This window comes from Mustela putorius, unplaced genomic scaffold, assembly GCF_011764305.1.
Source record: "Mustela putorius furo isolate JIRA1106 unplaced genomic scaffold, ASM1176430v1.1 tig00000145_pilon_pilon_pilon, whole genome shotgun sequence".
In the NCBI taxonomy this organism is placed as follows: domain Eukaryota; kingdom Metazoa; phylum Chordata; class Mammalia; order Carnivora; family Mustelidae; genus Mustela; species Mustela putorius.
The window spans coordinates 41,861,423-41,878,308 of NW_025421294.1; the positions used below are offsets into that span (position 1 = coordinate 41,861,423).

A 16,886-nucleotide genomic window follows, 5' to 3' on the forward strand; every position below is an offset into this window, starting at 1 on the left:
GCCACCATCGCCAAACTGTGGAAAAAACCAAGATGCCCTTCAATGGACGAATGGATAAAGAAGATGTGGTCCATATATACAATGGAGTATTATGCCTCCATCAGAAAGGATGAATACCCAAATTTTGTATTTGGGTATTCCAAACATGGAAGGGACTGGAAGAGATTATGCTGAGTGGAATAAGTCAAGCAGAGAGAATCAATTATTATATGGTTTCACTTACTTGTGAAGCATAAGGAATAACACGGACAACACTGTGGGATGGAGAGGAGAAGTGAGATGGGGGAAATTGGATGGGGAGACAAACCATAAGAGACTGTGGACTCTGAGAAACAAACTGAGGGTTTTGGAGGGGAGGGTTGTGGGGGGATGGGTGAGCCTTGTGGTAAGTATTATGGAGGGCACATATTGCATGGGCACATATTGCATGCACTTGATGTAGTGCATAAACAATGAATTCTGGAACACTGAGAAGAAATAAAATAACATTAAAGTAAAAAAAAAAAAAAAAGAAATCCTTGACAGCTCTTATTCATCATCTCCTACATTCAAACCACCACCAAGTTCTGTACATTTTATCTCTCAATGAATCTGAAATCATTTCCTTCTCTACCTCAGTAAAAGCTATACCACTTCCCCCAACTTCCAAAATAAATGGATAAATGAAATGCTAAAGGATCCAAAGGTGTAGGAGTTCAAATACCTTAAAGAGATCAGAATGATCTTGAGTCCAAGTCTAAGAGGACTTGACATCTTCTTAGATAATTCTTTGATGATGAATAGGAATGATGAATAGGAATATTATAGATGGGTGGGTTTGGGATAGCAGTCAAAGCAAAGGCAACAGTACAAAGAAAAAGACACAGAGGAGCAAAAAGTATGCTCTGGAATAAATACGTAGCCCAGATGGGCTAGAACTGAAAATATATTTAGAGGAGAAGGGGGAGCAAGGGCTAAAAACATAAAATTGGACTATATTGTGGAGGGCATGAAATACCACAAAGGGACAGATTAAGTTGATTTGTATACTTTCTGCCTTCCCAATGTGACTTTTTGCTCATAGCCATAAATGTGTATCAGCGGAAGTGGAAGACAGCCTGTATTTTCTTAATTGTTCTGCATTTCACTAGGGTCTTTTCCATTCTGAATGTACAAAGGGATGCCCCAGAATATAGAACTTTTTCTACTCTTTTATTTCTACAACATCAATTATTAAGCAACACTCTATATTAGTAGAGCCATATGCTTATTATAATAGTAATTGCTTCCACATGATTATTTTCAGAGACTTTTCTTTATGTACTGAGATATTTATCTTGCATGAAAACTACCTATTTTGTAAAAATACCAATAGCTGGGATACCACTGTGTTTATGATTACTATCCTCATTGAATCAAAGGCACCATATAGATGGAGAAAGTTTTAAGAATATTTAATACATCATTTACTCGATTCTATCTCCTCAAGGTGCCTTGCAGATTGTCTTAGCAGATGTGAATTTCCTTTCATCATGTGGAATGCAATTCTATCCTTGGTTTGTTATAAATTAACAATCTGAAATAAAGTCCTGCATTCTGAACAACAGCTGAAATATTTAATATGGAAAAAAATGTTTTATCCTATGAAGAGCTGATTATTTTTCTTTGGCAAATGCAACCATTTTAAATTGTTTTCTAGCTTTAGTCTCATGGAGTAAATGGATTTCTGAGCTCTCCAAGTCAAGTAAGTATTATGGAGGGCACATATTGCATGGGCACATATTGCATGCACTTGATGTAGTGCATAAACAATGAATTCTGGAACACTGAGAAGAAATAAAATAACATTAAAGTAAAAAAAAAAAAAAGAAATCCTTGACAGCTCTTATTCATCATCTCCTACATTCAAACATTCATACATATGTATATATGTATGTGTATGTGTGTATCATGTGCATTCATGTATATACAGTGTTCCATCCTATAGGAAACAAGTTGCATACTTTTAAGAATGTAGCCAAGTGATTTTCAGATCTGTAAATGAAGACTTTAAACCCTATGGATAGATAACAAGTACAACAGGACTTATTCTCTGGGTATTGTAAAAATTAAAAAAAAAAAACTAAAAAATGAGAAGAATATTCCAACATATTCTCACTTGGAGAAGAAATATAAATCATAAAATAAAACATACAAACAATTAATAAACACATGGAGAGTTGCTCAGCCTCACCCATACTCAAATAAATGAAAACCAGAATAAATATATTTTCACCAAGAAACAGAAAATATATTGAGATAGTTTCTAGTGACTCCTGAGCACCAGTGTGGGTCCCACAAGATTGTTTAGACAGTGCTGGTACAAGCATAAACTTTCCTAACAAGAAACTAGTTGAAAAGAATTACAATATTGCATAGCCATGTATGTCTAAATTTTTCATGAATTTATTATAAGTTGAAAATTAGGAATGTGCACAGGAATTTAGCTGTAAGGATTTTATTCATCACACTGTTCTTTACTCCTTCTAAAATAAAATAAATGTCCTATAAAATAAATTTGGAAAAAAGGTATGCTAAAGGAGCGCTGTGTATCCCTTAGTTACTGCAGAAAATATTTAATGCTATACGAAAATGTTCATTTTTATTGAAAAAATTAAGGCTATGTAGGGCATGCAAATCATGATGCCAGCTCTATAAAAATATTAATATCATACAGAACATATTTTCATACTCTTTACATATTTGTTATGTACTTTATACATATGTATAATTGTATATACATATGTACATATACATACATATATTTGTACATATACATATGTACATGTGTATGTACATATTTGTTATATATTAATATGTTAATCTATATAACCATATTATATATATATATATATCTTACTCTGGACATCATAAATATTGATTAAAAAGTGTGGTCTTTAATAATTATTAGTAGTAAAGTGAAAAATTAGTAATGGGATTTATTTCGGGGGTCCAGATGGCTAGGACTCTTCAGAAAGCATTCAAGAGGATACCACTTCTTGTTACATCCTTTAGGACCTGGCAAATATATTTATTCTTATTAAATAAGGAAGACTGAAAGTACCAAAATTTAGTACTCATATTAAAAGACTAGACAAAAACAATAAAATATACTCTAAAAGTTAAAAGTGAGAGAATTAAAAAAAAAAAAAAGAATGAACTTAATGCAAAAGAAAAATAAAGACACGTAGAAAGCTTGAAAGAAAGGTAAATATATTCTTGTCAAGCCTGACTTTAAAACATCTGACAAATAAAAACACAAGTTTAGGGATGAGAAAGCAGATATCACTTCACTATAAGTTAAAAAGAGAACTTATAAAAAAGTATACGAAATATATGACTCCAGAAGAAGCAAAATGGGTACAGAAACAAAGAATCTTCAAGAAATCGTTAATCCACTACAACACACTAACTGTTCCTATAAGAATAACATCATGACCTGTTTTCCTTGTATATAACAGTATCAGATGCTTTACATTTTTAAAAGACATTATTTATTTGAGAGAGAGTGAGCTGAGCACAAGAACAGGGGAGGGGCAGAAGAAAAGGGAAAGAGACAATCCCACTTCCTGCTGAGTGCAGAGCCCAACAGGAGGCTCCAGCCCAGGACTCGGAGATTATGACCTGAACCTAAGTCAGACACTTAACTGAGCCACTTAGGTGCCCCTAGATGCTATTATTTAATCATTTGGTTAAGTTGTAGAAATTCTGCATCTAGCTGTTCTAACACTGTGTTGTGTGTGTAAGCATCACAGACAACCGTCAGGAATATCCCCTGTACTCCATGAGCTTCAAATTAGATGGTTTTCAAATTTTAGTATTTTAGTTATATTCACCATTCATATGCTAGTCAGGGGTTAATTTCTCTTCCTGAAACACCAAAAAGCAGAAGCCAGAATCTCTGTAATCCAGGAATTTCTTATGGCCTCCTACCTGGATTATCGTTGCCTTCTCTGATACCACTACGTTTAGTTTTGTTAGCTTCCTGTCCAAACACGCATTTGTGTACATGTGCATTTTAACTGGATGCTTCCTAAAACATAAAAATCTCTGCTCTAATAAACTTCTAGTAATTCTCTCATGTCTTCTTGGTCAGACCTTATTTCCTTAGGAAGAAAGTCAAAGTTCTTGGCTATCTAGGACCTACACATCTATTGATGTATTTCTACCACAGTCCAATAAAAATCACTATGTTGCCATTAGTCTGACTAGAGTTGGAATTTGATGGAAAGTAATATTCCTGAAACATCATCATCATTTTTACAACACCTCCCTATCCTCCAGCCATCATACACATTGTTTTTTCTTCATTTGCAATATCCATCATCTCATTTCCTCTCATTTAAACTCTAACCCTAATTTACAACCTAATTAAAACTCCACCTCCTCAGAGCTGCCCCTACTATACCAGTCTGCTGACACGGGTAATGTTTATTTTCTTATTTCCCTACTGAGAGTAGATGGAAATTTTCTCTATAAATGTATAGGGGTTCTTGCTTTCCTCAATAAACAGCAAAGTACATATTTTTATCTCTCCATATAAGAAGTGAAAGTTGACACAGGGAATTGAGAGAAGAAAATAGAAACGGCATCAAAAAAATAGTAAGGCACGATCAGTAAAGATAGCTATGAACGATAAGAAAGACAATCTAACAGGTTGCCACAAGATAATGGATTCTCCAAATATTCCAAGGAGAGTCTAGCTGCTTAGACTTCATCTCCTGGGAAATAAAATGTCTAAAACAATATTCACTTAACATTTTGTCACACACCTATATCAATATAAAACTTTTGGAGACACATCCGAGGTATGCACTTTTGCATTTACATAATCTATCATATATGTGTGTGTGCACATATACTAATATATGCAGGATAAAACATACTCAGAAATTTTAAAGGATAAATGTACAGAAAAGTAAATATAAATAGAACTTTTAATACTTTTTGCACCCCAGTGAACCATGATGCTCAAATCAGATTCTGAAAACCTAATCCCACTAATCTTAACAAGAGAGTGGAATGAAATAATAAAGAAATTATCTCATCGATGCAGTGATTGAGCCTAAAGTCCTAAAGGCAGAGATCAGGGTTCGGAAGAGAGGAAGGGCATAGAAGAATATATTTTAGGTTGCAAAGAAATCAGCCTCCCCATCACATCAAACAGTGTATCTCTGACAGACTCATACTGGTTGAGAGGTGCCAGGAGGGAAGAATTGTTGGGTGGGAACAGAGAAAAGTGGGTCCTTTTACCTGCATTCTGACTTGAGTGGATGGGAGCATCACTGAACAGTGGCTTGATGCTTTAAAGGGAATGCTCCCTGGTCTAAGAGGACCATAGGAGTTCAAGTCAAGGGTCAGCACATGTCTCCGTTCCCTGCTTCCCCTAAAACTATACTTCCAAATGTTGACAGTACTCATTTTGGCATTTTAGTGTATGATCTTAAGTGATCATCTACCTGGACTTGGATCAGTTTGCATTTCTTGATGTCTATCCTTCTCAATAATAGCCCTCCTTCCAGCTGAACTCCCCCTACCTCCATGAACCCAAAAGAGACAGACACACAAAAGAGACACACACAGTGGTTTTGTATAATGCTGCGCATCCAGCAGCCCTTCCTTAAATCTTTTCAGAAATTAAAGAGGGATCCTCCAAATTAGATTGTTACCTCATTGAGATTATTTAGCTGCTTTTCATCAACTCTAAATAAAGAGGAAAGTAGTTTTGTCAGCATCATGTTATGTGTTTTTTAAAATATGCATACTTAACCAATATGCATTACTTTCTGAATACCAATTTTCCTCTTTTTAAAACTAACTTCAAAGATCCTTTTGCATCAGTGTATGTATGATAATGTATTTCTTGCATAAAATGAAGAAATACTTCCCAACCCTCCTCTTGTGCCCAGACTCTGTGTAAGTCCACGCCCCTTGTTTTTATGCTTAAGACAAGCAGAGATGCTGCTGTAGTATCAGTCTTCCCTCGTCCCTCTAGGCCAGAGCAAGCCTCCATGAATGGAATTCCCAAAGAATACCAACTTGGGTATTTCAGCCCCTTCCATTAGTAAACATGCTTGTATTTCAATTACTTTCTCTCCTTTGCAAATATCCCTGGGATGCTAAGAGAACTGGGAGTATACTACACTCTGAGCAAGAGCCATCCCTGAATAACTCTCAGGGATCCTGCTTATCCACTTCAGAGGAGCATTTCTCAGTTTGTGGAGCACTGTTTCCAGTTTTTTGTTCCCAGCTCAGCATTATCCAGAATCGCTCCAAGTCTTTCTCTCTTAGGACACTGGAGGCCTTTTGTAGATCACTGCATTTTCCTCTTCCAGCCCTTGTTTTATTGTCTTCTCCTTTATTGTAACAGACTCCATAAACCCTTTGCCTGATCAAAACTGAACATAATTAGTACAAAGTCATTTTCCTCCTCTTTAAATGGCTTCCTCCTAAAAAGCCCTGGGGTTTTCCTCAATCAGCTGAAATAGCTAAAGTTTTAAAGTAGGTTTTTCCTCCATCTCCTTCCTAAAAGTCCACCTAGATACGTTTACTTTAAAATAGCTTATATGTGTTGGAATCAAAAATTCTGACTGTAACTTCTTAGTATGGCTGAAGATGGGGTTAGTGAATCATGTACTTACCATCCCCCTCCCCCACACATACAACTACTTTCCTAATCTCCAAATTAAATTGATTTTCATTTGATTTAATTTTATCAGAACACCTTAAAATTACTTTTTTAATTTGGTCTAGCAAAATTAAGCCCATCCTCCCGATGAGTCAAACTTAACAAAATGCACACAACATCACTATTTTAAACACACATGAAATTAAGCTAACAGTGCTGGTTTCTAGCTTTCTTTCTACCATTTTTATTGTCCGTGGTTTCCCCGAAGTGGGCACACAGGTCAAGGCTGGTAACTCAAATGCTACAAGGCTAAGCAGACTGGAAATGAGTGGAGTAGACTGAAGGGAGCTCAGGGGAACCAGGTGACATGGGCCCATCTAGAACTACCATGGTGACTATTTCTAACCAAACTTGTCCAGAAGGAAAGCTGGACAAGTGCTACTAGATCTTGTATTATTTCAAGAGAAGCCAACAATAAAAAAATTCTACTTAAAAATGTTAATTCGTAATGTTAAATTTTTTAAACACGGGACTGACCAAATAAAACAACTCATGAACTACAGTTCACAGCCTCTATGTTAATGACCATTCTATGAATCTCTTCTCTCGACCTTGGATGGCTTTAACATCCCTCAAACTGAATTTAGGGAAACTGGGAAGGGCAATTTTCAAGGTACTTCTTTCGGCTAGCCTTAAATACTCGACATGAAATACAAATTAAATAATACTCAACATGAAATTACAAGTAACATTTTTACTATTAGGTATAAGAATGCCTATCTACAATACCTACATAACCATAATTTCTATCCTACTTACAAATCTGTTACTTGAAATTCTCTCTTTCCCCTCACTGTGTCCTAGTTTCAGAATAGGTAAATGAAGTATCTTGTTACTTATCATGTGCCTTTGCAATCCCTTTTTAGCCTCATATTTTATTTTGTGTAGGTTCATCCGGATGCAGTTGTCCATAGGAAATTTATACTATCAACTTCCTTAGCTTTAACTCATTTTATTTATGGCTCTAATACTTGATTGTGTCTCTCTCCAAGATTTAAATTTAATTTGATCCTTGACAAAAACAACCAAACTAAAAAGTGACTGAACAATAAGCAAAAACGTAGAGAGTTTTCTGAGTGAAGAGACTTCCAATGGTGAAGTAGCAGAAAACAGTTTGCCTCTCACCCGGTTACTGCCTTTGCTGCTTAACTGAAGTGAAAGTACAGATATCAGGAACTCAGCAGCTTAAAACCAAATGATTATCCACCAAGCCCAATGTCTCCCTGAAGGCCCAGAGATTACACGTGTAATAATCAGACTGCCCTTGCCAAAAGTAAGGCTTAGTGCTTCATTTTATTTATTGTATTTATTGAATGGAGCCATTCCTTGATAGCCCCCGGGAGCATTAACAAACATGAAAGAAACCACCAAAGGAAAGAAAGAAATATATAAATAACTAAAAACCATGCCACTAAAGTTTATAATCTGGAACTTGCAGTACTGACACCCTTTCAAGTTGTCTGTTCTACTTTCAAGTAATGTAAGCATTGCTTTCATTTGCCAAAAACCTAAATCTCTAAAGTCTTATACAGGTTCCTTTGCAAAACATCTATCCTTCCACTTCTTAATGTACCAAGCCAAGTGACAATGTGATATTCCTAAATTTTCCATCGGGTTCTATATTATTATCACCTATAGTTTAGCATTGCAATGATGATAGATTTAAGACCCTCGTTAACAATCCTTTTGTAAAATAAGGGGCGTCTGTAGCCTCTAATATCTGAACTTCTAGGAAATGGAGCAGTTCTTAAAATCATATCATCCTTTCATTTAGGAACAGACAAGAATGAGAACCTTCTGACTGGTGATTTTTTTTTTCCTCATGATTTTAACTTTTCAATCCATGATGACTCATTCAACATTCCTTACAAATATTTTTCTTCCAAATTTGAAAGTATAAAAAAAATAAAGCTTAAAAATACCACTTGAAAAATTGTCATCAAAATGGATTTAAAGTTTGTTTTGTTTTCTTCCATGTTTTTTGTTTTGTTTTTAAGGAATTGAGACAGTATTTTCTTTCCATGGAATTTTTGCCATAAAGTTTGGCTGGTAAAGAAATCATCCCCATATCAACATCAAAAGTACAGTTGAGTATTATGGCATGATTTCTGTAGCTTGTTTACTATTCTTATTCCCGACTTTAAGAGCAAAATTACGAGCCCTGGGCTATAATTATCTGGTGCTTATAGTAAGTCTTTATACCTGTTCCAGGCATTCTCTGTAAATTTTACATGTGAGAAAATGGGGAAGAAGAAAGGAGTAGAGTGCATTATAAAACAAAATAAACTTAAGCTTATGTAAGTATAATAGAGTGGGTCAGAAATAGAAACCCACTAGCAGGTCTTGGATGTGCATATTTACGGAGCACTCTAATGAATTTATTGATAGGTTCCTTTTTGAAGAGAAGGGGAAAAGACTCAAGAAACTCACCTGACATGGCAAATAAGTGAATGCAATGTGGTTGGTGGCAATAACCTATAGATACTGTCCCCGATATTAAGGAAAATCCTTCCTTCTTCAGAGTTCATTTCTCATGCCTCAATTAACATGCATTGAGTACCTGGGTGTGTTCATGTCCTCCTCAAGAGGCAGGAACACTGCAGCCCTCAGCCAAGAGGACTCACAATCTAATAGAATCTCTGTTCCACAAATATACTTTACACGAATCCATTATGTACCAAGAGCCAGCTTGTTTTATAAATGCATTTTGTGAAATGCAATGAAATTAACCCAACATTTATATTTTCAACCTCAAAGTACATTATGAGAATTGTAAATTTCCCAATTGACAAGAGATGAAAATGAACATTGTCCTTATTTACTTTGGGTGAAAGCAGAGAGGGTAAGGAAAGGCTAATTTTCTTCTTTACCAAGGACAGATTTAGTTTTCTATAATTTCTGGCTCTCTATTCCATAGACAAGCTCTTCTTCTTTGTGTTTTCTTTTTTTCTTTTGTTTCAGGATTTCTAACAAAATAACTAAAACTAGAATTATGCTGGGGGGGGGGAAGCAAAAAAAAAAAACCACCCAAGGATATTTTAAGTCCCCAAGGTGAAGCAACCGCCTAAGGGAGTCAAGAATACATAGACCAGATTTTTTACAGTGTGTGCTTTTCTGCATTTTTAAAGAGGCAATTAGTTATTCTTGTGTATTAGTAACTGCCCCATTTTCTCCATAACTCAGGTGATACAAAGGGCGTCTAAGAGGACATATTTTAAGTGGGACATTTATTACCCCAAAAAAGGGATGATTCTAATTTAAAGTCACCGAGGAAGCTCTTTCTATAGATGCGTCAAATTACACAGCAGCAAAAACTTGGCCTAGCTGTTCTCAACTCACTGCCATTTCTAACTAAGCCATCTTTAACTTACAGTCAAACGACCTGATAAAACCACTTGACCCTGAGAGCTGTATTTATTTAAAGCAAGCAAAGCCAACACAATGTTAATTTGGTGGCCATACATACAGTGCGTGTAAGATGCAGAGGTGTGAAGGAAAAAGATTTTAAAAAGGACATATTTATCATGTGTTCAGTGTGATGGGACTCTACTAGTTCCTAGTAGGCCATTTGTGTCACAGGCTCACGCAGGAAGAACTGCTGGCAGTCAGGGTTTTTATTACCTGAGTCTGACGGCTGGATACATGTTTTACACCACAGAAAGAGAATTTGGTTTTTGGATCTGCCTTCACATTCTAACCTTGCTTAGCAAAACCACAACTGGAATGTTTTAAGGGCAATTTTGAATAAGCCCTGGGAAAATCGAGGCACCCCAAGATCCCACCATAAACATGAAATGAAAATATCTGGGACACAAAGATGCATTTTATGAGCATATAGCTTTAAAGTCTAAAATTGAATCGGAGAGCTTCCTTCTCAAAGTACAGATTCTTTAACTTCCTCTTCAAGAGAGGCATGCCTAAAAGGTTATTGATTGGGTTCTGAAGGACAGAGTGTTTATTATGGAGGAAGCCATCGTGGGGTACAAGTGTGAGAAATTAATGACGGCTTTGTAAGTGTCCACGCTGTGGTGTGGAACCAGTGGGGCAACTGTCAATCTATATGATAATACATTCCCAAACTTCATAAAGTCAGTGATGTGAAAATGCATTGATTTCTCTGTGAGCCAAACCGAATTTGTCAAAGAGAAAGAGCAAGAAGTTTCCTGAAGTTAACACCTCAGCCTGCAGAGTGACTCGCGCCTCCCTTTTTATTTTCTTGAAGAGTTTACGATGTGACGTGTCAAATTCCTTATTTTTACTCTTGGCCCCAAATGAGAAGAGAACATGCATTATGTACATCTTCTGAATATGTGGTATACTGAAACATTTAAGAAAAGAGAAAATGAAACACATTTTATCTGTACATTTTAAAATAACCAGCTAGCACCAAAGCTTGAACTCTGCTTCCTTACCTCCTTCATGCTCGGCCAGATGCAGGCACGAGAAAGAGTCCCTCAGTACTTCCTAGTACAGAATTCCTGATGCAATTCTGCCTGCTTTATAACTGGCGTTGCAGGAAAAAATCAAGACACTAGATTTAAGGGTTTATTTCCTCTCCATACATAGGGATTTATATAGACTTCTCAGAGGTGAAGATTGTTCAAGGATGATGTTTTAAATAATACTGGAAAAAAGAGAGACTACTTTTGGTCTCCCCAACACATCATTCATTCTGAAACTCTCCTATCCATAACACTTCAGGTGAAATCAAGGCGAGCTTTTTTTTGCTCCCTTTGCTTCACTGGAAAACTCGCCTCATCAGTTAAGTTTTTAAGATGTATATAGGTTTAAAAAGAGAGGGTGGGGACTCTATCAATTTGCATAAATTTTGTACAGATGGTTCCCATGAGACCAGTGAGAATGCCACCATGGAAGATTTGCCAAAATACCTTGTTTAAAATGTGCCATAAATTCTTGGATTGCAAGTGATTTTATTTATTAGGCAATCATACTGCCACCACTTAAATAGTATCTGACACACTCGGAGCTGAAAAAGTACATCAGTAAATGGATTCAATGTATGCCTTTATGAAAACTTCTAAAAGTAATTTCCTATCAAATAAGTACCTTAGAGTGTTGAATGTGCCAAGTGTCAGAATTTTGTTAAAATTCAAAAGGAGTCAAGTACAGATTTTTCCTTGAGAGTACACCTCGATTAGCTACATGAACGGAGGCATAAGTAAGACACATCTCCTTGTCCCTACAGTAGAATAAATTATTTCAGAATTAAACACAAATTTAAATTCCACAAAGTGACATCTTTTTGGATATATGCGACTTACCCAGGAAATGATGTATTTTCAACACAGTTTTGAGATTAAATGATATTTAGCTATGCTTTCGCATTCACAACAAGCTGTCCGCCTGCAAATTTCTTTTTCTTTTTTTAAATGCAAGAAAATACTTAAAGCTGCTCTAGTAGAAGTTTATAATATTTTATATAAACATTCTTAACTGATCTGTTTGTAAACATTTTAATGGCAATTCTTTCAGCAAACACACAATATATTCATAACAAACCACACAGCATTTGATGTTTTCTTCATAAATCAGCTGTACCTAATGCAATTTATCTTTTAAAAGATGTTTTTGACTAAACACAGCTCTGAGTCGGTAAGAAATCCACAAATAAGCACCTTATCTCTTTAATGACTTGCTTAGGCTTCCCTATATTTACTGCTTAATGATCGGAAGCATTTAATTTTCAAAGTTTCATTAAAACCCATCTACGAAGCTGATGGATAAGCAATAGTGATTTGTGATAGAAGATGAGGGAAGCCATTAACCTACATAGGTACCAAGGAGAAAAGTAAACAGAGAAGAGAATACTTTTTTTTTGAAGACAAGTCTCTTCCTATTTGTCATTATTAAACTCTAGAGCATCTGTTCCAGGTTTGATCTTCAATACGGATATGAGGCATTGCCGCCTGGAAATGAAAGTCTAAGATAAGGTAGGATTCTTAAGAGATCTTCATGGAAAAAAAAAAAAAAAACCCTAGGTTGCCATTTACTGGGAAGGGGAAATCAATACGAAGACTTAGAAACTTGTGGCGAGAGGACATTTTCTAGGTATAGGTCATAGTTTATCAAGTTGCCTCTTTTGCAATGTAATTTACTTGCTAATAAGACCAACCAACTATACCTGAATACTGTGTTATCGTCAAAATGTGATTTTAAAATTCTCTCCTCATTTCTTGTGTGCTGGAGGTTTGCTGGTTTATTTTTCCCGAGCGCGGAGTGGGTAGACATGGTTGATTTAAAAGAAAATGAATGGTTTTATACTCCTCTTTATTTAAAAAACAGGCATCCCAAACGCCATAATGTGCCGTACTCAGAACACGAAAAGGTATTTAAGAAGCAGGCCTACCGTTCTCATCATCTGACTTATTTTCGTTGTCAGAATCGGTCAAAGTAAGGGCTGAGTTCTCACGACTGGACAGGCCGGAACTGCGTCTGGATTTTATCCCTCTCCCCCACAGTCTGATGGCGTGTTCTGGAGACATCCCTCCCTCTGTGTCGGAGTCGGCGTCAGACCCTGTGCTCAGAGAGTAGCCCTGGTGAAGGATCCCCATGTCAGAACAGTAGCCACTTCGGTGCGGGGAGGGCTCACAGATTCCCAGTTCCGCAAGGGTGAAGTTAGTTCCTAAGGTGACAGCAACAGAGAGACTGATTACAAATTGTGAAATGCCTTACAAAGTGGAAATTTATTCTTACAAAGAGCATACAGGTGGTTTTTCCCACCCCCCAAAAAAAAAAAAAAAAATCTACCAGATTTCCATGGTATACAGGAATATATGAGCAAGAGTATTTAGGATATTGGGGTAAATTTGAGAGCAAAAAAGTAAACATCTACGATTACTTTTAACCCTAGGCCAGAATGCTCAGATTTTGTTTAAAAAATGTTACAGCATTTACTGTTGTCTAGGTAGCACATGTAGCTGAAAAAACATGGGATTTGTAATAATAGCTAATATATATACCAAATGCTTACTTTGCTCTGGGCATCTTTGGTTGGGCAACTTCTATTTTATGTTTTTAAGTTTTATAGCAACTTTATGAAGAAGATAATATTATTGTAATCATTTTGTAAGGAAACTGAGGAACAGAGGAACAGAGAATTTAAGTGACTTACCCAAGGTCACACATCTAGATTGTAGCAAAACATGGATCTGATCCTTGAGCAGTCTGTCTTCATGTCAAAGAACCTTAATCCTCCAATAAATGTGAGTGGTGGCCAGGAGACCTGGGTACTGGTCCCAGCTTCCCACTGGTAAGTCTCATTGTGGCAAGTCTCTTACTCCTTGAGCCCCAGTTTTCTCATCTGTAAAATCTGGGTATTAATCTCTTAAATTCCTCTCAGGATCACTGTGTATCTTCTATGTGATAATATACACCAATTTTTTTTTAATAAACTATGTAATGTATTATTTAAGTTAGCATCCTCTGGATGAAAAGTCAGTCCTTACACTTTTAAATGATATCAAACAATGTCTTCAGCTTAAAACCACAAGTAGTTTGGAGAGTGAATGTGTGCATGAATGGGAAGCGGAAGAGAATAGACTTTTATTGACCATTTTTATGTTACCATATGTTGGGCATGGGCAGACAGTGTATAGGCTTTAAATCTCATTTAAGTATCATAATAGCCCAGCAGTTTAGGTGTTGACGATTTCCGAGGTCATGCCTAGGCAAGTGGCAGATCCACAATACACCTCGAATCTGCAGATTCCAAGCATCTGCTCATTCTACAATGTGAAATGCTCTGAATCAAAAACCAGCCTGGCAACATGTTGGCACAGTGAATGCTCTATCTGTGTACTTCACTCTTACAGCTTCTTATAAGAGATTTTAAGCTTTCAATGCAAATTAGATGAAAGAATGTGGTACATTCTATTTACTGACATATATAGCTGATTTTTTTTTTTTTTTTTTTTTTTTGGTCTTTAACTAAGTTACAGACAATGGGGGAAAATGCAGTGAAGAAATGCAGTTCCATGCTATTAGCGAGGAAAACCTTATAAATAACACCACATCCATGGTTTACTTTGTATATACTTATTATATTAGGGTCATTCCCCATCAATCATATCTCCAAACTTATGACATAACATGACTACTCTATGATACTCCACATACATGGCATCATTTCTCAGCTTTTATTTTAAAAAGTGTTTGCAACTGTTTGTATTAACGTAGTGTGACTTTAATTTGTAATATTCTGAGGTTCTACTTTCCAACTTCACCACACATTGAAGTTCCACAGTCTTCTTTAGTTAGCTGTGTAAATGGGATCAAACCCAATTTTATACATAATTGCTTCTGCAGAGTGAAACCTATTCATTGGAGAGCTAACCCAAGCAAAACTTCCTGTGGGGATGGGGTGATTTCCTGCTTACTGGGCACGGAAGAGGAAGTCCTCACCACCACCAGCATGGTCCTCAGTGCTGTTACTTATTCCCTGTACATATTTTATCATGTCTGAGATCCCTTGTCCAGGTACTCTGTTCCAGTTAACATCCTTGGTACTTAGGTATTTTCTCATAATTGTACGCTAAAATTTTTATTTTAGTTTCAGTAGTCTATAAAATGAAAGTTAAGTTCATATATGTCTGATGTTACAATGCTTTTCTGTCTTTGTTTTCTCATCTTCAGTAAATGAAGAGTCACTTAATATGAGCATTCTCCCATCTTGTTTCTAGAGCTCATGTTTGCTCTGGACAGGCAGGAAATATAATGTTTCCTTTTCCTATAATAAATGAAAACAAGTCAAACGAAAACACACATGTTTTTATTCCACATGTGGGAATTTTTAGCTATACGATTCCATTTGAAATGGAGTGTGTATGTATTAAGGCAACTTTCCTGATGGTTTTCCCACATCTCATTATCTGGAACTAGTTTCAAAGACCTCCTCGGGAAAAGAGAAACATCTGTGTGAGGAAAGGAAGCTTCAGTTTTCAGAGCATCCCATGTGCTTTTCAATCTGGGTACTCAAAGTAACAGGCAATATGCCTAGGGCATGGAAAGCCATGGAATAAATGCAGTCTTCTTCTTTGGTTATCAAATTTACTTGATGATAAGAAATTAAAATATTGTTTTTTTCTGTTAAACTTAAAATCATCATAAATCATTTAAAATTAGCACAACTTTTAAAGTAACTGCAAATGTTGGAAAACAGCATACTTTAAGAGTTTCAACTTTAAGCTTACGGCCCCATAAGCCACAAACAAGCAACACTCTACAGAAAATTGGAGATGAGGTAGTGAAGTCATTGGGAAAATTAACTATGTTTACACTGGTTTATAGGAAGCCAGGTTTTAGTCTAAATTCAGAAAAGTTTCCTCAAAAATACTACCTTCTAAACTCCTTATAGTCATTTTCCAATAGGACCATGGTCTCCCAATGCCACCCTTTCCTCACAACTCCTAGTTTGGTACCTTTTGTCCTCAACTAACTCAAAAGAATAGTAATCTTATTCTAAGTACCTGGGACAGATTCTGGCCCAAGCCATTTCCAAGTTTGCTGGCTTAACATATGAAGCTGGCAAGCCACATACACAGTGGAAAGGAAAAATGGATCTATCATTTATTAAATCATTCAACAAATATTTATCGTTCCTAGTGCTATGCTAGGCATTGGGGATATAACAGTAAGCCTTATGAAAATGGAGCCCATGACATTTACAGTCTAATTGGGAAAGAGACATTAATCAAAGAATCCCATAAACAAAGTACAATTTATACAGTGATAAATACTATATAGGAAAAGGACAAGGAGCCATGAAAGGTCATCTACTGGTCCGACCGTTCATCCTTTCACAGCTTGGCCAGCAGATGTTCATCTAGCAGTAGACTTACTACTTGGAGGGACTCTGAATTTACTCCAGGAAGTCCTCAGGCCCCCTTCAGTGTGCTCTTTCCAAACTGTTCCCAAACATTCCCCTATATACACTGATTTCAGACAAACATTTTTCACGTAGTTTATCTCACAGCACAAAACTCTCACGTCATACTCTTCTGCTCAGAATGTAAACAGCATAGGGGAATTTTAATACCATGTCAACTTATTGTTTTTCACTTACTTTGCTCATTGATGGAAGGTTGATTTTGCTTTAATTCATCTTGTATAATTATGTCTTTATTAAGCTCCATGGCAGCTTTGAATGGAAGAGAGAGACTAG

The 16,886-nt window shown here is 36.2% G+C and overlaps 1 protein-coding gene across 2 annotated transcripts in view; it reads right to left on the reverse strand.

Moving 5' to 3' along the window:
• Positions 1-16,886, reverse strand: part of TENM2 (teneurin transmembrane protein 2) — a 1,128,378-nt gene that overhangs the window by 832,619 nt on the left and 278,873 nt on the right. For both annotated transcript variants that reach the window (XM_045075622.1, XM_045075621.1), the window contains exon 3: positions 13,074-13,349. In XM_045075622.1, the coding sequence (XP_044931557.1) occupies positions 13,074-13,349 (276 nt within the window). The remainder of the gene's footprint in view (positions 1-13,073; positions 13,350-16,886) is intronic.